Source organism: Mesocricetus auratus, unplaced genomic scaffold (genome assembly GCF_017639785.1).
Source record: "Mesocricetus auratus isolate SY011 unplaced genomic scaffold, BCM_Maur_2.0 Super-Scaffold_100007, whole genome shotgun sequence".
NCBI lineage: Eukaryota > Metazoa > Chordata > Mammalia > Rodentia > Cricetidae > Mesocricetus > Mesocricetus auratus.
In genome coordinates this window covers 13,769,909-13,794,698 of record NW_024429191.1, presented here as the reverse complement: position 1 = coordinate 13,794,698, position 24,790 = coordinate 13,769,909, and the positions used below count along the sequence as shown (strand labels likewise).

General features: G+C 38.1%; 1 protein-coding gene across 2 annotated transcripts in view; it reads left to right on the top strand.

Annotated features, from left to right (window-relative positions):
* Positions 1-24,790, top strand: part of Ranbp17 (RAN binding protein 17) — a 323,547-nt gene that overhangs the window by 69,896 nt on the left and 228,861 nt on the right. For both annotated transcript variants that reach the window (XM_040748431.1, XM_040748430.1), the window contains exon 14: positions 11,836-11,971. In XM_040748431.1, the coding sequence (XP_040604365.1) occupies positions 11,836-11,971 (136 nt within the window). The remainder of the gene's footprint in view (positions 1-11,835; positions 11,972-24,790) is intronic.

Below are 24,790 nucleotides of genomic sequence, written 5' to 3'. Positions count from 1 at the left end.
CTGATGCTCCCGCCGGGATTGGGAGCTCTGTGCAGTTCCCAGGCGATCTGCAGGCTCTGGAACACAGGCCGGGAAGCTGGCCTGTTTACCTGATGCTCCTGCCGGGATTGGGAGCTCTGTGCAGTTCCCAGGCGATCTGCAGGCTCTGGAACACAGGCCGGGAAGCTGGCCTGTTTACCTGATGCTCCCACCGGGATTGGGAGCTCTGTGCAGTTCCCAGGCGATCTGCAGGCTCTGGAACACAGGCCTGGAAGCCGGCCTGTTTACCTGATGCTGCCTGAGGGACAGCTACTTCCCTGTACTCCCAGCCTCCTCTGGTTTCCTGGAATCGTTGGTGGGAGAGAAGATCTGGAGTCTGGGGTGCTTGGCTCCCGCCGGGATTGGGAGCTCTGTGCAGTTCCCAGGCGATCTGCAGGCTCTGGAACACAGGCCGGGAAGCTGGCCTGTTTACCTGATGCTCCCACCGGGATTGGGAGCTCTGTGCAGTTCCCAGGCGATCTGCAGGCTCTGGAACACAGGCCGGGAAGCTGGCCTGTTTCCCTGATGCTCCCGCCGGGATTGGGAGCTCTGTGCAGTTCCCAGGCGATCTGCAGGCTCTGGAACACAGGCCGGGAAGCTGGCCTGTTTACCTGATGCTCCTGCCGGGATTGGGAGCTCTGTGCAGTTCCCAGGCGATCTGCAGGCTCTGGAACACAGGCCGGGAAGCTGGCCTGTTTACCTGATGCTCCCACCGGGATTGGGAGCTCTGTGCAGTTCCCAGGCGATCTGCAGGCTCTGGAACACAGGCCTGGAAGCCGGCCTGTTTACCTGATGCTGCCTGAGGGACAGCTACTTCCCTGTACTCCCAGCCTCCTCTGGTTTCCTGGAATCGTTGGTGGGAGAGAAGATCTGGAGTCTGGGGTGCTTGGCTCCCGCCGGGATTGGGAGCTCTGTGCAGTTCCCAGGCGATCTGCAGGCTCTGGAACACAGGCCGGGAAGCTGGCCTGTTTACCTGATGCTCCCACCGGGATTGGGAGCTCTGTGCAGTTCCCAGGCGATCTGCAGGCTCTGGAACACAGGCCTGGAAGCCGGCCTGTTTACCTGATGCTGCCTGAGGGACAGCTACTTCCCTGTACTCCCAGCCTCCTCTGGTTTCCTGGAATCGTTGGTGGGAGAGAAGATCTGGAGTCTGGGGTGCTTGGCTCCCGCCGGGATTGGGAGCTCTGTGCAGTTCCCAGGCGAGCTGCAGGCTCTGGAACACAGGCCGGGAAGCTGGCCTGTTTCCCTGATGCTCCCGCCGGGATTGGGAGCTCTGTGCAGTTCCCAGGCGATCTGCAGGCTCTGGAACACAGGCCGGAAAGCCGGCCTGTTTACCTGATGATGCCAGAGGGACAGCTACTTCCCTGTGCTCCCAGCCTTCTCTGAATTCTAATTTTAAAGCATAGTGGTCTGATAAGATGCATGGAGTTAATCCAATTTTTTTGTAACTGCTGAGGTTTGATATGTTGCCAAGTATGTGGTCGATTTTTGAGAATGTTCCATGTGGTGGTGAGAAGAAGGTATATTCTTTTTTATGTGGATGAAATGTTCTATAGATGTCTGTTAATCCCAGTTGGGTCATTATTTCTATTAGACCCTTTGCTTCTTTGTTGAGTTTCTGTCTGGTATTCCTGTCTAGTGGTGAGATTGGTGTGTTGAAATCTCCCACTATAACTGTGTGGGGCTTTAGATGTGATTTAAGTTCTAATAATGTTTCTTTTACGAATGTGGATGCCTTTGTATTTGGGGCATAGATGTTCAGGATAGACACTTCATCTTGGTGGGTTTCACCTGTGATGAGTATGTAATGACCTCCTTCATCTCTTTTGATTGATTTTATTTTAAAGTCCAGTTTGTTAGATATTAGGATTGCTACCCCTGCTTGTTTCTTGGGTCCATTTGATTGAAAAATTTTTTCCCAACCTTTAACTCTCAGGTAATGTCTGTCTTTGAGGGTGAGGTGTGTTTCTTGTATGCAGCAGAAGGAAGGGTTCTGTCTTTGAATCCATTCTGCTAGCCTGTGTCTTTTTATGGGTGAGTTAAGGCCATTAATGTTGAGGGATATTAATGACCATTGATTGCTCATCCTTCTTCGATCTGCAATAGTTGTTGTTGTTGGAATTATGGGTGGAATTTCACCCCTTTGTTCTTTTGGCTGTTGGTAGAGAGGGATTCTCTAATGCCTATGTTTTTCTGGTTGTAGTTAGCTTCCTTGGGTTGGAGTTTTCCTTCCAAAATTTTCTGTAGGGCTGGGTTAGTGGATACGTATTGCTTAAATCTAGTTTTGTCATGGAATATCTTGTTTTCTCCGTCTATAGTGATTGAGAGCTTTGCCAGGTATAGTAGTCTGGGCTGGCATCCATGGTTTCTTAGTGTTGGTAGAATATCTGTCCAGGACCTTCTGGCTTTCAGAGTTTCCATGGAGAAGTCAGGTGTAATTCTGATAGGTCTGCCTTTATATGTTACTTGACCTTTTTCCTTAGCTGCTCTTAATATTCTTTCTTTATTCTGTATATTTGGGGTCTTGATTATTATGTGGCGAGGGGATTTTTTTTTGTGGTCCACTCTATTTGGTGTTCTGTAAGCTTTTTGTACCTTCATTGGCATGTCTTTCTTAAGGTTGGGAAAGTTTTCTTCTATGATTTTGTTGAATATGTCTTCTGCCCCTTTGAGGTGGTTTTCTTTTCCTTCTTCTATACCTATTATTCTTAGGTTTGCTCTTTTCATGGTGTCCCATATTTCCTGGATGTTTTGTCTTAAGGATTTGTTGGATTTAAGGTTTTCTTTGGTTGGTGAATCCATTTCTCCTAGTGTATCTTCAACACTTGAGATTCTCTCTTCCATCTCTTCTATTCTGTTGGTAATGTTTGTATCGATAGTACCTGACTGTACTATCCAGCTTTTCTGTTTCCTGCCTTTCTTCAGATTGTGTTTTTTTTTTTATTGTCTCTATTTCAGTTTTCAACCCTCACAGTGTTTGCATTGCTTCTTGCAATTTTCAGGTTGTCTTTTCGTCCATTTGTTGCCTTTTATGATTTTTTTGGTTTGTTCTTTCTTCCATTTCTTGCATTTTTTGGTTTGCTTTTTGTTCCATTTCTTGCATTTTTTTGCTTTGTTTCTTCTTCCATTTCCTGCCTTTTTTGGTTAGTTTCTTCTTCCATTTTTTTGCTTTGTTTTTTCTACCATTTCCTGCATTTTTTGCTTCATTTCTTCTTCCATTTCCTGCCTTTTTTGGTTAGTTTCTTCTTCCAATTCTTGCATTTTTTGGTTTGTTTTTTCTTCCATTTCTTGCATTTTTTGCTTCGTTTCTTCTTCCATTTCCTGCCTTTTTTGGTTTGTTTTTTCTTCCAATTCTTGCATTTTTTTGGTTTGTTTTTTCTTCCAATTCTTGCATTGTTTGGTTTGTTTTTTCTTCCATTTCTTTGAGGGATTTTCCTATATCTTCTTTTAGGGCCTCTCTCATTTTCATGAAAATGGTTTTAAGGTTGTTCTTTTCTGCTTCGTTCGCATTGGAATGTTGGAGTATTGTTGGTGTGGAGTCTCTAGAATCTGGTGGTGTCATTTTTTTTTTCTGTTGCTGAGTGTGTTTTTGTATTGTCTCTTTCCCATCTCTTCTTCTACTGGGTGCAGAAAGAGCCCCTTACTGGTCTGGGGACCAGAGTTCCCTTTTGGTGGGTGCTAGCAAGTCCAATAATCTGCTGGTTCTTCTATTCCTTGTCCTCGTTCTGGTCCCGTGGGTGGAGAAGAAGAACAGGAATCTGAGGCGCTTAGCCTCCTACTTGGTCCCCTGGACCCTATGCTGGATCCTGTTGTACCTGATCCTGTGGCCGGAACAGCTGCTCCCCTGGTCTCCCTGGCTCCTCTGGTTTCCTGGTCTCGTTGGTGGGAGAGAAGACCTGGAGTCTGGGGTGCTTGGCTCCCGCTGGGATTGGAAGCTCTGTGCAGTTCCCAGGCAATCCGCAGGCACTGGAGCACAGGCTCAGAAGCTGGCCTGTTTACCTGATGCTGCTGCCGTAACAGCTCTGAAATATATTCTTATTTTTGTTTTGTTTTGTTTGTTTTTTCAAAACAGGGTTTCTCTGTGTAACAGCTCTGGCTGTCCTAGAATTAGCTCTGTAGACTATCCTGGCCTTGAACTCAGAGAGATCTGTCTTTCTCGGTCTCTCAAGTACTTGTGCCACCACCACACAGCTTAAATATATTCTTTTTTCCCCCTCAATATATGTTTTTATTTAAATTAGAAACATGAATGCTTCACATGTCAATCCCAGCTCCCTCTCTCACCCCCTCCTCCCTTGTTCCTCCTCCAGCCCCTCACTCAATCACTGTATCATTCCCTAGGGAGGGTGAGGCCCTTCTTGGGGGGATCTCCAGAGTCTGTCATTTCATCCGGGCAGGACCTAGGCCCTTCCCCATGTGTCCAGGCTGAGAGAAAATCCCTCTATTTGGAATGGACTCCCAAAGTTCATTTGTACGCCATGGTAAACAATGATCTACTACGCAAGGCCCCAGAGATTTCTAAGGCCTCCTCACTGACACTACATTCATGGATTCTGGATCAGTCCCCTGTTGGCCTCTCAGCCTTCAGTCTGGGGTTCCCAATCTGCTCAGGAATTCTTGGCTCATTACACTTCTCTGGGGTATCATGCATCTCTCTTGGGAACTTCCCTGTTTCCCAGACTCACTGGCACTGGGATTGTAGGCTGACACTCCCCTGATCCATATCTAAAATCCATATATGTGTGAGTACATACCATGTTTGTCTTTTTGTGACTGAATTACCTCACTCAGAATTGTTTCTTCTAGTGCTATCCATTCGCCTGCAAATTTCAAGATTCCATTATTTTTTTCAGCTGAGTACTACTCCATTGTATTTGTTGAAGTTTGTTGTGTTGCTAAGTATGTGGTCGATTTTTGAGAAGGTTCCGTGTAGAGGTGAGAAGAAGGTATATTCTTTTGTGTTTGGATGGAGTGTTCTATGGATGTCTGTTAAACCCAATTGGGTCATAACTTGTATTAGGTCTTTCGTATCCTTGTTGAGTTTCTGTCTTGTGGTCCTGTCTAGTGGTGAGAGTGTGATGTTCAAGTCTTCCACTACAAGTGTGTGAGGTTTTATATGTGCTTTGAGTTTTAGTAATGTTTCTTTTACGAACGTGGATGCCTTTGTATTTGAGGCATAGATGTTCAGAATTGAGACTTCATCTTGGTTGATTTCTCCTGTGATGAGTATGAAAGGACCTCCTTCATCGTTTTGATTTATCTTAGTTTAAAGTCTAATTTTTTAGATATTAGGATTGCTACCCTCGCTTATTTCATGCGTCCATTTGATTGGAAAATCTTTTCTCAACCCTTAACTCTAAAATAACGTCTGTCTTTGAATCTGGGATGCAGCAGAGGGATGGAGTCTGTCTTTGAATCCATTCTGCTAACTTGTGGCTTTTTATGGATAAGCTAAGACCATTAATACTGAGGGAAATTAATGACCATTGGTAGCTCATTCTTGTTTGTTTTGGAATGGTTGGTGGTGGTGGAATTGTGTGTGGATTTCTACCACTTGTGCTTTTGCCTGTTGGTAAAGTGGGATTATCTATTGCCTATGTTTTTCTGGTTGTAGTTAACTTCCTTGGGTTGGAGTTTTCCCTCCAGAATTTTCTGTAGGGCTGGACTAGTGCATATGTATTGTTTAAATCTGGTTTTGTCATGAAATATCTTGTTTTCTCCATCTATATTGATTGAAAGCTTTGCTAGGTATAGTAGTGTTGGCTGGCATCCGTGGTCTTTTAATGTTGGTAGATTATCTATCCAGGACCTTCTGGCTTTCATAGTTTCCGTGGAGAAGTCAGGTGTAATTCTGATAGGTTTGCCTTTATATGTTACTTGGCCTTTTCCCTAGCTGCTCTTAATAGTCTTTCTTTGTTCTGTATGTTTGGGGTGTTGAGGGGATTTTTTTTTGGGGGGTCCACTCTATTTGGTGTTCTGTAACCTTAATGCACCTTCATTGGCATGCCTTTCTTTAGGTTGGGAAAGTTTTCTTCTATTATTTTGTTGAATATGTTTTCTGGCCCTTTGAGGTGGGTTTCTCCACCTTCTTCTATACCTATTATTCTTAAGTTTGGTCTTTTCACAGTGTCCCATATTTCCTGGATATTTTGTGTTAGGGATTTCTTGGACTTACAATTTTCTTTTGTTGATGAATCTATTTCTCCTAGTGTATCTTCAACTCCTGAGATTGTGTCTTCCATCTCTTGTATTCTGTTGGTTATGCTTGCATCTGTAGTACCTGACCGTTTTCCCAGCTTTTCTATTTCCAGCATTCCTTCAGACTGTGTTTTTGTTTTATTGTTTCTGTTTCAGATTTCAGCTCTTGTACTGTTTGAATTGTTTCTCGCAATTTTTGCTTTGTCTTTTCTTCCATTTCTTGCATTTTTTGGATTGTTTTTTCTTCCATCTCTTTAAGGGATTTTCTCATATCTTCTTTGAGGGCCTCTATCATTTTCATGAAGTTGTTTTTAAAGTCTTTCTCTTCTGGTTCTTTTGTGTTGGGGTGTTCCAGCCGTGGTGGTGTCATGTTGATTTTTCTGTTGCTCCTTGTGTTTTTAAAGTTGTTTTTAATGTCTTTCTCTTGTGTTGGGTTGTTCCAGCCTTGGTGGTGTAGGGTCTCTGGACTCTGGCGGTGTCATGTTGATTTTTCTGTTGCTCCTTGTGTTTTTATATTGTCTCCTTCCCATCTATTCTTGCAGTGGGTTCCAGGAGGTGCCTCTTCCTCTCCTGGTGGGTGTGGAACCAAGGTTACCTTCTGGTCGGTGTATGCAAGTCCAGTATTATGGTAGCTCTCTACTTCCTGGTCTCCTGGGTGGAGAAATGGACTAGGATGCTGGGGTGCTTTGGATCCCACTGGGATGGATGGGAGCCCCAGTGGTAGACCCCAGGCACAGGAGTGTGGCCTGGAGACAGGCCCTGATAGTCACGTGGGTGGAGTAGGATACCATGGTGAGTTGGTTTCCACAGCTGGGATGGAAGATGCAGTGGCAGTCCCTAAGCACTGGCAGGCGGCCTGGAAATGGGCCCTAGTTTACCTGGACCAGTGGGTGGAGCAGGAGACTAGGGAGCATTGGCTCCCGCTCTTGGGGATGGAAGATGCAAAGGTGGACCCCAAGCACAGGCAGCCGTTCTAGTTCTAGTCCCGTGGTGGAGCAGGAAACTAGAGTACCTTGGCTCCAGCTGCCTCCAGGATGGAAGCCGCAGTGGCAGTCTTAAATATATTTTTAAGGTTTGGGTAAATGTGTTGTAATTGTGAATAGAATTTTTTTCATTGCATATTCTTTTATCCTGTGTATTGTCTTATTAATAAGATCTGAATCTCTAATTATATTTTAATTCAGATACATATTTTGGTTTCTTGAAATACGGTTTCTCTGTGTAGTTTTGAAGCCTGTTCTAGAAGTCGGTCTGTAAACTAGACTGGTCTGAAACTAACAGAGATCCGCCTGCCTTTGCCTCCTGGGTGCTTAGATTAAAGGTGTGAGTCACTTCCACCCAGCAAGATATTATTTTTAAAAAGATAAAACTTGAACCTGAATATACAAAAATGTATTTACTTTTACCAAGACTTAACTATTTATTACACAAATTTAACTTGAATATCAACTGTTTAGGGCCTTTGTAAAATGCCTCTGTATTTTACAAAGTAAAGTGGAAATCAGGTGCTTCTGTTATTGTCCTTTTGATATTTTAAACTTTCATCATTAAGCAATTCTGGCACTATTTCTAGAAAAGTAATATGTCATAGGACAGAGCAGATACCTACCTGCTCATTAGAAGAAAATTCATGTTTTCTCTAAAAAATGAAACTATTTAACTTTAAATAAGGGTTATCTCTTTACTAACCTACATCCCCTAGAAAATGAGGTTAAGTGGAACTTATGAGCTGATATTTTATTAGGGTATTGTGATAAGTTGTACTTTTCAGAGAATTAGGCATAGGAAAAAATAGGTGAGAAAATAAGAGAAGATACTTGTTAACTCTTATTGCTCTGGTTGCTGTTTTGTGACTTTGTGATAAATTAGTTTATAAATGTCAAATTAATTCTCATAGTACTTTTACTGTCATTTGCAAACATGCGTAAGGTTTGAAAAAAAAAATCCTGACTTCGTGTTGCTCAGTTTCTTAGCCGAGTGTAAAAATATAGCTTCCTGCTTTCTGGTTTCACTGCCTGCAATAAAAATCAATGTGCTTTTGCAGGCTTCTCATTGACACATTTGTCATGTTTTTGTTCTTTCTTTCACTGCTTAAATGGCCTGAGTATACTGTTGAAGTATGTTCATTGTTTCTACACAAGAAGGCTGTCGTGAGTCTCAGAGAAAACATGTGGGAAACTTTGTTCCAGACACAGCCTTACTACTGGGAGTTCCTTGCTAGCAAATTAATGATGTATGTTAAGTTCTGAGTAGAAGTAGGCAGAGCAAGAAGTTAATGCATTGACAGAATATGACCAGTGGCTTACAAGAGCTAACCCTGTATTTCCAGTGTTCTCAATAACTATAGAACACTGCCATGCATGATGAGAACCAACATACAGTAGCATATTACTGAGGAACTTCTATAGGAATTTCCCCTAGGCTACATGTAGCCACTCTTCCTCAACAGTTTTTCTTTTTTTTTACTTAGAAACAATCTTATACCCCCCCTTCCCTGTCCCACCCATCCTTCCATGCTCCCTACCAACCTCCCCAATCCCCCCTTACCTGCTCCCCAAGGATGGTGAGACCTATGGGGGATCATCAAAGTTCATCCCATCATTTGGGAGAGGGCCTAGGACCTCTTCCATGTATCTGGGTTGAAATAGTATCCCTCCATAGGGAATGGGCTCCCAAAGTCCATTTGTGAACTAGGGATAAATACTGGTTCCACTATTAGAGGTCCCATAGATTGCCCAGGCCCCCTAACTGTCACCCACATTCAGAGGGTTTGGTTCGGTCCAATGCTGGTTTCCCAACTTTATGACTGGGGTCCATGTGCTCTCACTAAGTCAGGTCAGCTGGTTCTGTAGGTTTCTCCAGCATGGTCTTGACTCCTTTATTCATCCCTTCTCCCTCTCTACAACTGGATTCCAGGAGTATGGCTCAGTGCTTAGCTGTGGGTGCCTGCTTCTGCTTCCATCAGCTACTGGATGAAGGCTCTAGGGTGGCAATTAAGGTAGTCATCAATCTCATTATAGGGGAAGGGCATCAAAGGCGGCTCTCCACTACTGCCTAGATTCTTAGTTGGGATCATCTATGTGAATCTCTGAACATTTGCCTAGTGCCAGATTTCTCTTTAAACTGTACTGGCTCCCTCTATTAAGGTATCTCCTTGCTTGCTCTCCTCTATTCCTGCCCTGTATCAGTATTCCTGATCCCTCTTGTTCTCCTCCCCCTCTTCTCTCCTTCTCTTTTTTCCTATTTCTCCTTCCCCTCCTCCCAGTTTGCTCAAGAGTTCTTGTCCCTTTCCCCTTTTTTCGGGGACCATGTATTTTTCTCTTAGGGTCCTTGTTTCCTAGTTTCTCTGGTAGATTGTAGAGATTGTAGGCTGGTAATCCTTTGCTCTATGCATGATATCCATATATATATATCTATATATATATGTGTGTGTGTGTGTGTGTGTGTGTGTGTGTGTGTGTGTGTGTGAGAGAGAGAGAGAGAGAGAGAGAGAGAGAGAATATACTATGCTTGTCTTTCTGTCACTGGGTTATCTCAGGATAGTTTCTTCAGTTCCATCCATTTACCTGCAAAATTTCAAGATTTCATTGAAACTAGCAATTTTTTTGTTCTCTTTCTAAATGTCTATGTCCCCTTTTTGTATATTTTCTTACATTGTTATATTCCAGGATACTAGGAATCCTTGTTAGTTCCTTATTGCATTTCTTATACAACTTAGCATTCATTATTCTATGTGTTAATTGTATTATTTGTGAATTTCTGTAGAATGAGGCTATATTTACTTACCTTTTTTATTTTTGGATTCTGAACACCTAATACATATTTAACATAGTTTTTGTTGGTTTAATGAATACTTATTAAATTAGGTTTCCAAGGGAATCCAAAATCCATTTCTTTGTACTCGGAACTATGTGTTTGTAACCTGAATTTAAATTTTTAGTGAAGGCACTTGAGGCAGAGACAGGTGAATCTCTGTATGTTCCAGACCCTTCTTTATGAGTTCCATGCCAGCCAGGGCTAGAGTAAGACCCTATCTCAATAAAACAAACATCCAAAAATTATTTAATGAAGTTACTTGAACTTATTTAAGTTCTATACTTTTTACTAAAATTAATTTAAAATGTAGGATTGTAAGTTGAATCTGGGGATGAATATTACATGTATCTTTGTGTAGATGTATATATAAAATATGTTTTTATGTAGTCAATTATGTTGCATACAGAGAATGAACAAGATGGATCAGGGCTAGGTGAGACCTCAATCATTTCATCTCAATAAAAAAAATCATAATTTATTAGTCTGGGCTTGGTGGTGATCATCTCTAGTCCTGGTACTTGGGAGACTGAGGTAAGATTGCTATGAGTATAAGGCCAGCTTAGGGTATACAGGGAAACCCTGCTTCAGTCACACCAAATATTACCCCCTCTCCACTGACATGATGTATTGAATTTGTTAATGCAAGGTACTTAACTATCTCCCACTAGGAAATTTTCATAAAAATATGTAGTGCTCAAGGATGTCTTCATTGAAAATGCAAGACTGAGAATTATATTTTATATAGAAGTAGTTAAGAAATTTGTCCTAATCTTCCATTCACTTATAATTTACTGATAATGATATTCTTAAATTATAATCAATTGAAAATTTATCATTTTTGTGACAACTAATAACAGTTAATACTTTGGTATTGAAAATGGTTAAAATGAACCTCATAATACAATTCTAGAGTCCCAGCAACTCAGAAAGGAGACCTGCTTAGGCTGCAGATTGAATTCAAACTAGCTTTTGCTTTCAAAATGAAATGCAAAAAAAGAGGGTATAAATTGTGGAATGTTTGTTTGGTGTATACAAGACCTCCTACGTTCAACCTCCATTACCACATCTTGTGCACTCAAAGCTTGATTTTCTTTTTTTAAAAATATTTATTTATTTATTTATTTATTTTTATTGTGTAGGCAATGTTCTGCCTGCATGTGTCCCTGCAAGCCGGGAGAGGGCACCAGATCTCATTACAGATGTTTGTGAACCACCATGTGGTTGCTGGGAATTGAACTCAAGATCTCTGGAAGAGCAGCCAGTGCTCTTAACCTCTGAGCAATCTCTCAGCCCCACAGCTTGGTTTTCTTAAAAAATTTTTTGTCAATATTTTCATATGCTTTAGGTAAAATTTTAATAATTCATTAACAGAGTACTGAATGTAACTTCATAGATACGATTCTTAATTTTAAAGAACTGAGTCATGATTTTGAAATATTTAGAAATACAAAGTAAAGAACATAACCATACATTTTATATCCTTTTACTAAAAATACAAGAATATTTACTTTTATGTCTGTATATATATTTATATGTATATGTCATACATCTATATATAACCTTTAGTGGGATAGTATGTATATGCTTACCTGTAGGAGGTTTATATTAATAGCTAAAGACTAGGAGGATCTAGAACAGTTGTGTCTTACAGAGGTAGGATTTCAGATTATTTAAATAGCATTTTCTGGACATGCTTTTATATTTTCTCACTTTTAAGAGTGATTATATGTTTGTAGTAAATACCTCAGTATTGTTTCTTTGAGAATTTGTATTACAGCTTTTTTTTTTTTTCTTCATGGAAAGCGTTTTTCAGCTCATATCTTTAATGGATGCCAGATTGCCTCGCTACACCAATGAAAAAATAGAACTTGCAATTCTCTGGTTTTTGGATCAGTTTCGTAAAACATATGTTGGTGATCAGCTTCAAAGAACCTCAAAGGTAGGTTTTTACTATGGGAAAACATGAGTGTGTTATTTGGGTTGAAGATGGGTATAGACACATAGCCGGTAGAAGTCGAGTGGTACATACGTCTTGTGACTCTACCACAGACACGTAATTGATAGCTGAATTCATCTATTGAATTGGTATTGAAACACAATGCAGCCGGGCAGTGGTGGCGCACGCCTTTAATCCCAGCACTTGGGAGGCAGAGGCAGGCGGATCTCTGTGAGTTTGAGGCGAGGCAGCCTCCAAACCAATACAGAGAAACCCTGTCTTGTAAAACCAAAAAAAAAAAAAAAAAGAAAGAAACACAATGCAAAATTATTTTATTTCTTTTATATATAAATTTATCTTTTTTCTAAGGTGTTTTATGTGGACAGTTATTAAATACTTTGGATTAAAAAATACCTTATTAGATAATGTCTTTTATATTTCAAGGTTAGAAAGAAGATTTGCTGTTTTAATAGTTCTGAAGTTTGTGAGTGGGAGGTCTGACATTTAAATGATTTCCTATATATTCCAGTCATTTCTTGGCAGTTTTACATGCTAAATCTTGTGAACGAGGGGAATTTAGATGTATACTAAATAGTCAGCAGCTAAATCCCCATAATGTTGTGAGACTTATAATGTGATAATTGAAAGGGTAGCATCAGCAAGTTTTAAATAAATTGATTTAGAAACACAATAAAAGGTTATTGATAGTGTTTATGTGCTTCCTCAGAGAATACTGAGGAGTATACATGTCCTTCTGTATTTATGAATTCTGCATCCTCAGGTTCAACCAACTGCATTGAAAACAACATTGCATTTGTAATAAACATTTTTTTTTACTTTTTTTCCTTGCCAACCTTTCCTAAAAACATGTTGAAATTACTGTAACACTTGCTATATATAGTGCATATAATCTAGGGAATATGTAAAATATTAGGGAAAATCTGTGTAGGTTATATGCACATGTTGCAAAATATTATTTACTAGTTGCAAAACAGTATGTCACTCTAAGATTATTTTATGGAGTTAGGAACATAGTGTGGGGGTAAAGCACTTGCTTAGCGTACATAAAGCCATTGGTTCAATCCACAGTACTGAAAAGGAAGTGGGAGAAAAAGGGAGGGGAGGAGAGAGAGAAAGGCAGACTAATTATGATAACATTTCAGGTAAAATTTTCTTTACCTTTTAAGGAAATAATACAATTTGATGTTTTCTTGCTTGAATATATATGGCATTTTATTTACATTAAAATTTTTTTTGAATTTAGCTAATGTCAAATGGCATAGGGAAAAATAGTAACTGTTTAAGGTAGTCACTAAGATAAAATAGGTGCAGGGCACTCCATCTCATGTCTAGGCATATCCTTGGAGATCAAATGTAAAGCAGATTTTGGAATTGTCTTATATAAAGTCTGCAAAGAAATTTTCTTTTGGTTTTGGAACAGTCAATACTAATAAAACATTACTGCTATCAGGTTTATTTGGTTTAAATCCTGTCAGACCCATATAGTGTGGAGAGGAAAAGCTTTCTGATTATTCTCTTTAAAATACTTGGGAAAATAATGTAAAAGAGACTAATAGTTTTAGAAAGATGAGATTTGGGCTTTCTTTAAAGTTTTTGTTTTAGATATAAAACTTACACATATATGTGTATATATACACATATATACATAAGCTTTTAATATAAGGTCCTCATGAAAAAAGTGAGTGATAGGTTAATTTTGTTTACATATTAGGAAAATATCTACATGTCATCAGACTGGTAAGAGGAAGTACTGCTTCTTTCCATTTAATATTTTTGGTGCCTGCACTTAAACTGTTTATCAGAAGGATTTAGTCAGTTTCTGAGAAAAACAACTTCAAGAATATTTGGGCTTATAGTTGCAGTGTGTGCACACGGAGCCACTTTCCTGGGTCTGTGGGGAGGAACCTTGTGGTAACAAGGAGACTAGAGCTACTCATCTTAGGAAAAGTTCAGCACAAGCTGTCCCTTTCGGGGAATCCCCACCTCCAAACCTGCTTCTTCCAACCAGACCTTAACTTCTACTAGTGTATTCAGCTGTGAATTAATAATATATTAATCCATTGTAGAGTTAGAAGCTTTATGATCCAGTCACCTCTCAAAAGGCTATCAGCTGTCAATCTCACTTCCATGTAGAAGCTTTAGGGAGACCCTCAAACCATTAAGTTCCTCCTGACTGCTACAGAATGAGGCCGACCTCCCCCATTGCAGTGTGTCTGCCTTGTCTGCTGATGGGTCTGGTGGAGCTCTCAGTTTACAGCTTGTTCTTCTTTTCAAAATTGTTTGCACTGTCACTCTAACAGACTAGGAAGGCTGGCATTGCTAATGCAACAGAGCTTATGACATTTCATAAGTACTATATGTGATCAGCCCTTGATTTTCCTGTCTTTTTCAGCTGATCCAACCAATTGTAGGTCAGAAATATTCAGAACAGAGCTGGGGAGATAGCTCAAAGGTAGATGAGCTTGATGAACAAGCATAATGACTCGATTTTTGATCCCCACACCTCTATAAAATCTGAGTATGGCTGCATATACCTGTAAGCCTAAAAATGTAGGAAGCTTCTAAGACAGAGGCAGGTAGTTCTTGGGAGCTTGCTGGCCAGCCATTCAAGTCAAAATGGGCAGGCAGCTCCAGGTTCCCTGACTCTGTCTCGGAAAAGATAGATAGTGCCTTTTTTTTTTTTTTTTAAAGTTCCACTTATCACATCAGATATCTTATATCTTCTTCTTAGTGCACAGATTGTAATTTTGTTTGTGTATGTCTCCTATTGTAGCATTATGTTGCTTTTGTTAGCAAAATATAAACTCTAACTTGGGTTAGTTCTATTTCTGCCTTAATTATTGTCAGAATCCCTATGGTCCCTATGGTCCTGGCATATAGCTTGCATACTTTCTACTAACTTAATTCTATGCCTTTTGTAGAGTTATATAGAAAGTGGGCCTACAACTAAAGTTTAGTATTTTCAGTCAGGTTACAGTTTTGATATTGGGCAATCATAATGACTTGAGTGAAATTTGTCAGCATTATTTTTAGGTAAGGTATGATATTAAGGATCTTGACAATTTTCCTAAAAGATGTTTTATTTTTTTAAATCATGTGTATATGTTGGTGGCTATGTACATACTGATGTAGGTGCTCATGGAAGCCAGCAGTGTCAGATCCTCTAGCTGGAGTTAGAAGTGGTTGTGAATCACCTGATGTGGGTGCTGGATAGAGCAGCAATGATGATCTTAACCACCGAGCAATTTCTCGAGTCTGGAGCTTGACAATTTTCCAAAAGCTTGCTGAGAATTAATAATGCAGATACCAAGGTAGATTCACCAAAGTGTCATAAATGATATATGTGTTAGAACTGTGTACTGTGCCAGAAGGTTATGACGCACGCCTTTAATCCAATGCCCAGGAGGCAGAGGCAGGAGAATCTCGGTGAGTTTGAGGCCAGCCTGGTCCACAGAGCAAATTCTAGGACAGCCAGGGAGGTTACACAGAGAAACCCTGTCTCAAAAAACAAAGCAAAACAAATGAACCAAAAGAACCATGTCTTGTGAATAATAAAGAAGCTGTAAGTCATTTATTTTTTTTGTTGTTGTTATTTTGTTTTTTGAGACAGGATTTCTCTGTATTGTTTTGGAGGCTGTCCTGGAACTCCCTCTGTAGAGCGGACTGGCCTCGAACTCACAGAGATCTGCCTGCCTCTGCCTCCCAAGTGCTGGGATTAAAGGCGTGCACCGCCAACGCCTGGCCTGGCCATTTATTGAACAGTTAGTCTCTCTTAGATTCTTTGTTCAGAGCCTGACAAGGATTATCTAATTCATTCTTATAAAACCAGTATAGAAGTCTTTATTTTGTTAGCAGTTTTCATTTTATAAACATGAAAACTGAGACTATGAATGTTTGAATAAATGTGTTTCTGTTTTTGCATCTGTATTTGATTGGATGCCTTATCCCAAGCCTGTGCTGCCATTGACTTTACCTAGCCTGTGGTGAGCCTGTTCATTGGGACATTGACTAGGCTTTTCCATACAGGAACTTTACTGTAAAAACCTCTTTTGCTTTCTAATATTCAGGAAGAATAACACTGGGCCCAGAATGGTTTTTTTTTTCCATTGTAGTTCTTGTATCTGTTCTGCCTCCTAATTTTGCTGGTTTTATTTTCGATGTATCTGTTATCCATTCTTTTCTCCTGCCTCTTTCCTTTTGTCTGCAGTCATTGCTTCTCACTGATCTTAAAAGGATTTTAATTGCACCCTTGTTTCTTTTTCCCCACTATGTTACATGATCCACACTGCTACTATATGTAATCTTTGTGGAAAATGAGAGGAAATGTAGTCATTTGAGAGGAAATGTAGTCAGCTTCCCCATGCCTGTTATCCATCTTGGTCAAGTCTTAATGCTTTGTTTTCTCAGCTTCATAGGTACATATTTTAAATTAAACATTGACGACCCTGTTATTTTCATTGTTATTTTTTAAATCACATTTTGCTCAAAAGTAACAGCTGTCATAAATTTTGTGTTATTGTCATCCATGAGTCTGTTCTTTGTTCACTTTTCTGTGTGTTTGTATACAAAATACAATGTGATTAACTTCATATGAAAGCAGTCTCCCATTGGGATCCACAGTAACTTACCTGCTTGATAAGTTCTGTTTTTGAGATTTATCCATGAGACATGCAGATTTATTTATTGCACTTGAATGGTATACAGTGCATTATTGTGACATTATGTACTCATCTATTCCTGTTGATAATGTGCACTATTTCCAGTTTTTCAATTCTGTAAATCATCTTGTAGTAAACATCCTTGTTCTTATCTCTTCTTGTGTGCATATGAGTTTAAAAAAATAACAGAAGTAAATGCTAGATTGTGGAATGCATATGTCTCTAGCTTTATTAGATTATGCAGTTGTCTTCATAAGTATTACAACAATTTATTTTCCTCTCTGAGCAAGTTAAATATGTTTTATCATTCCTTTTGCAGACTTCACAATTTGCCAGTCTTTAGGAAATACATTTTCCCCCTATGCTTAAATTTCTTTAGCAGTTCTTAGTATTTACAAAATGAATTTCTCCAATGGTTGAACTTTGTTCACTTTGCAACTTCTTCCTTGGACACTTTATTCCACTCTGTGACATGTTTTGTATTGCAAATGTTGTTGTTTTTTTTTGTTGTTGTCTGTTCCTACTCAGTATGAAGTGACTACAAGTAGATATCTACTGTCTATTAAGGCCAAGTATATGAAGCAAATTAGAATGATCTATTTTTTTTTAGTAAATTTTGGTGTTGTTGTCATTTGATGTTGCTGGTGGTGTCGGTGTGTGTGTCTGTGTGTGTGTGTGTGTGTGTGTGTATACAGGTATACATCCATATATATATATACATATATATATATATATATACATATATATATATATATATATGCAAGCTTGTGAAAGCTAGAAGTCCACGTCAGGTGTCATTTCTCATCTACTGCCCACCTTGCTTTTGGTGACAGTCTGTCGCTTATCCTGGAACTCATTTATTAGGTTAGATTGACTGGCTGAAGAGGCCCAGGTATCATCCTGGCTCCACCTCTCCAGTGTTAGGGTTACATATAAATGCATACCTTGCTTAGGGATCAGAGTAGGGTTCTCATGTTTGTGAGGCCAACACTTTACTGAGTGAACTGTCTCCCCAAGTCCTTCAGTAAGCTATTTGAAAGAGGATACATGAAAGTAAAATAATAATAAAATTCTACTTATGAATTCAAATAGAATATAAACAATGAACTTTCATATATTTCTGACTACTGGAGAATCCAACATCCAGGGCGTAGTAGCACATTCAGTAATAGAACAAAATAACTCACTTGAATACGGGTATAAACTAGGTGTGCCAGAAGACATCTATAGACTATATACTCCTAAATAACAGAATAAACATTGTTCTCAAGTGTCCACGAGATACTACACCATTTTTAAAAAATTAATACATTTGAAGTGACTGAAATAATTAAAGAATGTTCACTAAGCACAAAGGTATTTGTTTGTTTGTTTGTTTATGTTGCTGAGGATCAAACTCAAGGGCCTGCATGCATGTTTTCAGCCATCAGAGAGAAATCTAAAAATACTTTCAAATGAATTAAAATGAAAATATGACATAACAAAATGCATAAAAACACAGTTAAAGTAGTAATGAAGACCATTTTATAGCTATGAATAAAAAGCTAGAGCTGTGGATTTTGGAGCGCTCTGTTAAATCCCAGTAACTGGGAGGCAGAGCCAGGAAGCACCAAACAGATAGCTGTGATTTCCAGACAAGCCTGATCTACACAACAGTTTCAGGTCAGCCAAGGCTACATGGTGAGACTCTGTCTCCAAAAATAAATAAATGAAAAGAAAAGAGTTGGACATGGTGGTGAAGGTCTCTAATCCTGGAGGTTAGGAGCCTGAGGTTACAAGGGCTGAGTTCCATGTATCATGGAAAGAAAAGAAAAGAGATCTCAAAGACTAGAAATTAAATTGAAAAAAGAAAGTAATAAAGACAAAGATAAAAATAAATGAAATGGAGATTTTTTTAAAGAGTAAAATATTCAAAGCCCCAATGTAGCAGCAGCTATTGTTATATTTAGGACCAACAAACTTTAAGGTGGCTTGGTGAAAGGAGGGGACTCAGAATTCTGAAATGAAGAATGAATAGTTGCTGTTACATCTAACCTTAAAGAAATAAGTTTACAATGGAATACTGTAAACAGTTGATTGCAAATGAATTAGAAAAGTTGTATGACTGGTCCCAGTTTCTTAAAGACAAATTCCTGAGCCGGGCGTTGGTGGCGCACGCCTTTAATCCCAGCACTCGGGAGGCAGAGGCAGGCGGATCTCTGTGAGTTCGAGGCCAGCCTGGACTACCAAGCGAGTTCCAGGACAGCCTCCAAAGCCACAGAGAAACCCTGTCTCAAAACCAAAAAAAAAAAAAAAAGACAAATTCCTGAAGGCGACTCATTAAGATGCAGAACCTCGAGTAGATAGACATGTAACAGCAGCTCATGAGGATGTGCTAGGAAGCAAAGGCTGCCTACAAAGAATGCAGACTCACATGGTCCCTAGTGGATTCTGCTAAATAGTGGACAACCAACGCAACTTTGGAAAAACGATCTTGAAAAGCTCATATTCCTATATGAATGTGGAAAAATACTAAAAGTAAAAAAAATCAGGCAAAAGAATCTAACACCTTATATAAAGTCAAGAACAAGGCCATGATGGCTGCTATTTGGACTGCAGTTAAATGTGATGCAGATTCTGTCCAGGGAAACTAAGAAATAAATATAAATAAATGGCATGTGGGCTAGGTAGAAGAAATGAAACTATCCCTGCTAGTAGGTAACATGTCCTTATATATTAAAAAAAATTCATAAGGATCCATTGGAACTAATTACACCAATAAGTATGCAATATATAATAACATCAGTAACTATACAAAAGAGAATTCAAAAAATATTTGAGCTCAGCATGATGTGGTTTATGCCCATAATTCCAGCCTTTAGGAGTCTGAGGCAGTAGGATCACAAATTTGAGGCCAGCGTAGACTTCATAGCAAATTCTGGGTTGGCCTGTGCCACCAAACAAAGCGTTACCTCAAAAAGAAAGAACAAAAGCTGTTCAGTTCAATCAAAACACACCAAAAAAAAAGAGCAAACATCCTATTTTAAGATAATATCCAAACTATAATATATTTGTAGCAAAAAGAGTATAAAGTTTGTAATCTGAAAACTAAAGAATACTGTTGAAGTAAGTTAAAGGACCCTTTATAGTGAGAAAGACCCATTGATCTTGCATTAGGAAACTTATTATTGGCAAGAAGGAGCATTCTATAAGTTGATCCACACATTGAACATTGTCTACCAAAATCTCAGTTGCCTTGTTTTCAGGAATTGACACGCATATCCTAGCATTTACAAGATTCAAAGGACCCAGAATAATCCAGAAAGGCCATACTTTAATGAAGACAATGTGGTATATGTCACGAATATGCATATATGTAGAGTGGGAAGAGAGAGGCATTCAGTGAGTGGGGCTGGACAGCTACACCACCTATGAAGAACTTCATTTTGCTTTTTTAGTTGTCAAGGCACTGGGAAGGTTCTGATTTTAGAGGGAGGGAAGACAAGTTACTGGTTTATAAATTGGGTGGTGCCATACACTCAAAATTTGTCAAAGGTTTACATTCTGACATTTAATTAACGTTATTAATACGTCTCATTTTCTGCTCTCAGAAGTCATCCTCTTTGGGGAATAAATTATATGATCATTTTATTCATAGACAGAAGGTTATCCGAGCTTATAAGTAAGGAATAACTTGTTAAAACTAGGCAAGCATTCTGCCCTTTTGGACCTTTGCTTCTCAGTATTTGAGTGAGACTATTTTTGTAAATATGAGCTAGTGATTATAGTATGTTATATCCTTATAAGTCTCGGGAATAACTTTGAATTTGCATCAACAAAGTAGTGACATTGATATCTTCTCAAATCGCCTGAAGTAAAAAGAGGAATCCTATTTTTCTGTGCCTGACTTTCTGGAGGGCTCATTGTCCAGCGTTTTTCCTGCTGTTGAGTACACATGTGGAGCAGCAGATGGCATTCTCTGCCTGCAGTTGTCAGCCCTCTTACCTTGGCTGCTAACAGTTACTGTTAAACTGAATAGGAAACACTTGACTAGTGAAGCAGAAAAGCATAATAGTAATTAGAGACTATTACACGTATATACAATCCAATATGGAAATAGTAAATTAACTGTTGTTTCCAGGTACCTCTGTATGTCTTGATTGATAGTAAAATTTATGTTTGTGTTTGACACACAATTTATAGGAAAAATAGAATTTTCATTTTGATTAAAAAATAAGTAGCAATTTTACATTTTAAACAATAAGTATTTCAAACATTCTAATGTTGCAAACATATTGTGCAGATTATAGGGCAAAGTGCCTGTGACAATTAAAATTACATTTTGAAGCTTGATTATTAGTGAATAATGCTGAATGGCTTTGGGGAACTTTAAAGTGTTTTAAAACTCTGCAAAGTTGATTTCTGGTATGTTGTCAAATTGCTTCAATTCTGTAAATGTATTATACTATTTTTTGTATATTATTTGACCTGTTAGTTTTTCCTTCTTGGTAGATGTTAGTACATGTAATCCATTGGCTTACAGAATTGTTTTATTACTTAGGGATTTGTTCTTTCAGTAGTCAGGTATTCATTCCATAACCTTCAAAAATGTTTAGGAAGGCAAGCTAAAGGCCTGCATTGTTTGTTTTTAAAATGTCTTCACTGTATAAATGGAATAACTAAGTTAAACGTTGAAGTATTAACTCCTTAGTGCATATTTAATGTTGATCAGAGAACATTAAGCATTAGACATGACAGTGTGAGGAATACGCCAGCAATTGAAGTTTTAGCAGCCATGGGTAACTGAGATTATTGTATATATATATTGCAGATATATAAGATGCAAACTGGAAAAGCAGATACTGGATTCTTTTTTTAAAGTTGACTTTTACTATTTGTCATGCCATTAAATATGCCATAATTTGACACCCAATCCTATGTGAATCATATAGTCATATCTCCCTGAAAACATACTTTCACCTAAACAGATCTTGATAAAAATTTTGACTATTTACACTATTTTAAATCAATGTTTTGCTCTCATTTAAAATTTATTTTTAATTATTGAATGTAAAATAGTCATAAGTTTTTGGGAAGTATGGATAAATTATAAACACTTCTATATATTCAGTCTTATTAAATACAATGGACTTTTTGTTTCAGGTATTTATAATTTGCTGATGGTTAATTTTTCAAAGTAGAAATGACAATTTCTTCTGCTGTATACAGCTAAGTGTCCTGTTTTCTAGTTATTTGTCATAATTTAGGATGTTAGACTTTTTAAAATGGCTCTCAGAAATTAAGGTAGTAAAAATAATAAATGAAGTATCAGGTAATGTATTAACTGAGATGTATCTTTAAATCATTTTCAGCAGTAAATATCGTGCATGAGAAAAAAGTTAATAAATTTTATATTCCTTAGTTATTCCCCTACATTGTTTATAATTTTTTAAATAGTGTTTGGGTCTTACAGAAAGTATGCAGAGGAGAGCCTTTCCTTTTCCCACAGTCAGAAGTGAGACGCCTAGTATACGGTCTTTCCCTTAAAAAAAAGATGCCCACAGTTCATGATCTTTCCATTTATTTGATAGTCCTTTCTTCTGGAGCAAAAAATATTGTTTAAAATTCAAAGACTGCTAAATACACTGTGGGCTAGTTCATAAGATGGAAATAGGAATTTCCATTTTGACGTTTTGGGTGGGATTCTCCTCTTAAAAATCTTCTAGTTGCTTAAAGGGAAGTCAAGTGTAAATACATCTCTAACTTTGTTTTTCCAATTTGTGTCAGACTATGAGTGCTGCATCTCTGAATGTATTTGGTTTCTTTTGCTTATAGTACTTTCAAGTAGGTTGCTGAAGGGAATCCAGGTAAGAGTGAATCCTATGTGGGCTACAATAACCCTTAAACTGCCATCTGTAAGAATCATGTCACAGCTCTTTTTGTTCCTGTTTGAATATTGAGCACCTAATACATATTTTGATGAATTGATTCTTACTTAACTGGCAAGATAAAGAAAATCAGATTAACTATTAATTTGAAAATAAGATTTTCCAAAAAGAATCTATATTTCAAGACAACAATCATGTAGTGCCAGATGTTTCCTACATACCTCAGTTAGGAATATTATACATTATTTCATTTTAAAATGTTTTTAATAATTTGAAGCTCTGGCATCAGTTACTATTGTGTACTCATGTCTGATAATTTTTGGTGGGGTAGTTAGAGGTGTCTGTGTGGGTACTAGTCTAACTCAATAGTCTTTGAATGATGACCATGCTTAGTACAGCAATTAAATATTGTGTAAACATTTAATGACATGGGGGGGCTCGTATTTATTTCTTCCTCAACTACATGCAATGTTTTGTAACTCGTGCTTTTATCTAGTATACAAGAAGAAATGCTAACAAACCCAGCTTCTTGAGAACTATGTGGGATGATTGAACTAAGTTGCAGGCAATGAACGTGCATGTATTTGGTAGTGTTACAGTGCTACAAACAATAAAAGCTAAAGTGTTAGCAAAGAGACAGTCAAGGTGATAGTGCTGATTTGCTGTTTCCAGTATTAGAGCAATGAATTCTTCTAACATCATCTTTCTGTTTAGTTGTTTAAAATTTTACCTTCTACTTACATATTTCTAGGAAATTCAGCTGAAAGTGCTGAAAATGATTGAGTATGACGAGTTCTGATTTTTTTCAGCTGACACAATTTAGTTTGCAATATGGTAGTAAGCTTATTAAATAAAGTTTTAAAATGTTGTCAGTAATTATTCCCCACATATTCTGTATTGAAAGTCTTATAAATGTTGTTTCTACATCACATAAATGGCTACAATGTGCAGTTATTAATTCCTACTAATTTCAGACAAATGTGCTTTTAAAATTCTGCTTATCTCATCATACTGGCTATCTCTAGGTTATAAGACACTTCTTACTACTGTGGCAACAAACCACATAAATATAAACTTCGGTAGAGTGAAATATAATACTTAATTTTTAAAGTCTGTTACATTTAATTTTCTTTCCTGTGAATAGGCTGAATTTTTGTTTTGCTTAAACAAAGGGTAGATGAGCATTCTGAAAACGGTTTTTACTGTCCTAATGATTAATGATCACCGAACACTTTTGAAAGATTAGCATTTTTCAAAGCTGCTAAAAAATATACTGTTTTATTTAATTACAAGAAAGTAAAGGCTTTTCACACTGACAGGTGGTGGAAATTAGCAGGCAGTTTTGAAATTGTGCTGTGCACGAGAAATTAGATCTCATTTTAATTCTGCTTTTCTCAACTAGCAAATGAGGTTAATGCCATACATATTCAGCTGATATGGATGAAGAAATTGATATAAAGTAGATCAACATAGCTACAGGGCTAGATTAATTTATAGGTAAAGAGGCAGTGATAAATGAAAGTAATGTAGTAGTGGTCACTAAACTCCTCTGCCATGAGGGATTCAATAGCGTTAGTTCCTCATTAAAGCCATTGTCGGGGTGCATCAAATAGAAATTTGAAAAGGAATAGCCAACTAACCCCTAATTATCAAAATACAGAAAATACTAATTATACCTTAATTAGCTTTTCTTTTAATGTACTGAAATTTGTTACTTTTTGTGTGGCACAAATGGATAGTTATATCAACAATAAATAGGTTGTTTTAATAACTTTCTTTTACCTCTGGGAAAACTACACTCCAATTTTTAATATGCAATAATGCTTCTCTCTAGCCTGTAGGAGATGAAAATTATTAAGTAGCTTTATTTTTTTGAAGATTTTACAGCAGCTTTGGGAAGAATTATTTCACCATGCATCAATTACTTTTAATTGAACTGAATATTTTTCAGATTGCACCAAATGCCTCTCATTTAAGCTTAGCAGTTAGAGTTTAGGAAAGCAGCATAATGAGGACTGCAGATAACCTCTGTCATATATTGTAATAACTAAGGATGATTACTTGTTTTATGTGGGTTTAGAAACAACTCAAGGTTGCCATTGGAAAACCTAGTCAGTCACCTTATCTGGTGCTAGTCGGTGTGGAAGAGTAAAGACTATGTTTTCTAGAAACTTCACTATGAGTCTTGCTCTTATCCCAAATAAGGTAGTTTCAACAGTCTAGTTAAGAACGAATTTGCCTATTTAGAATAAAGATACAGTGTTACACTGGGGGAA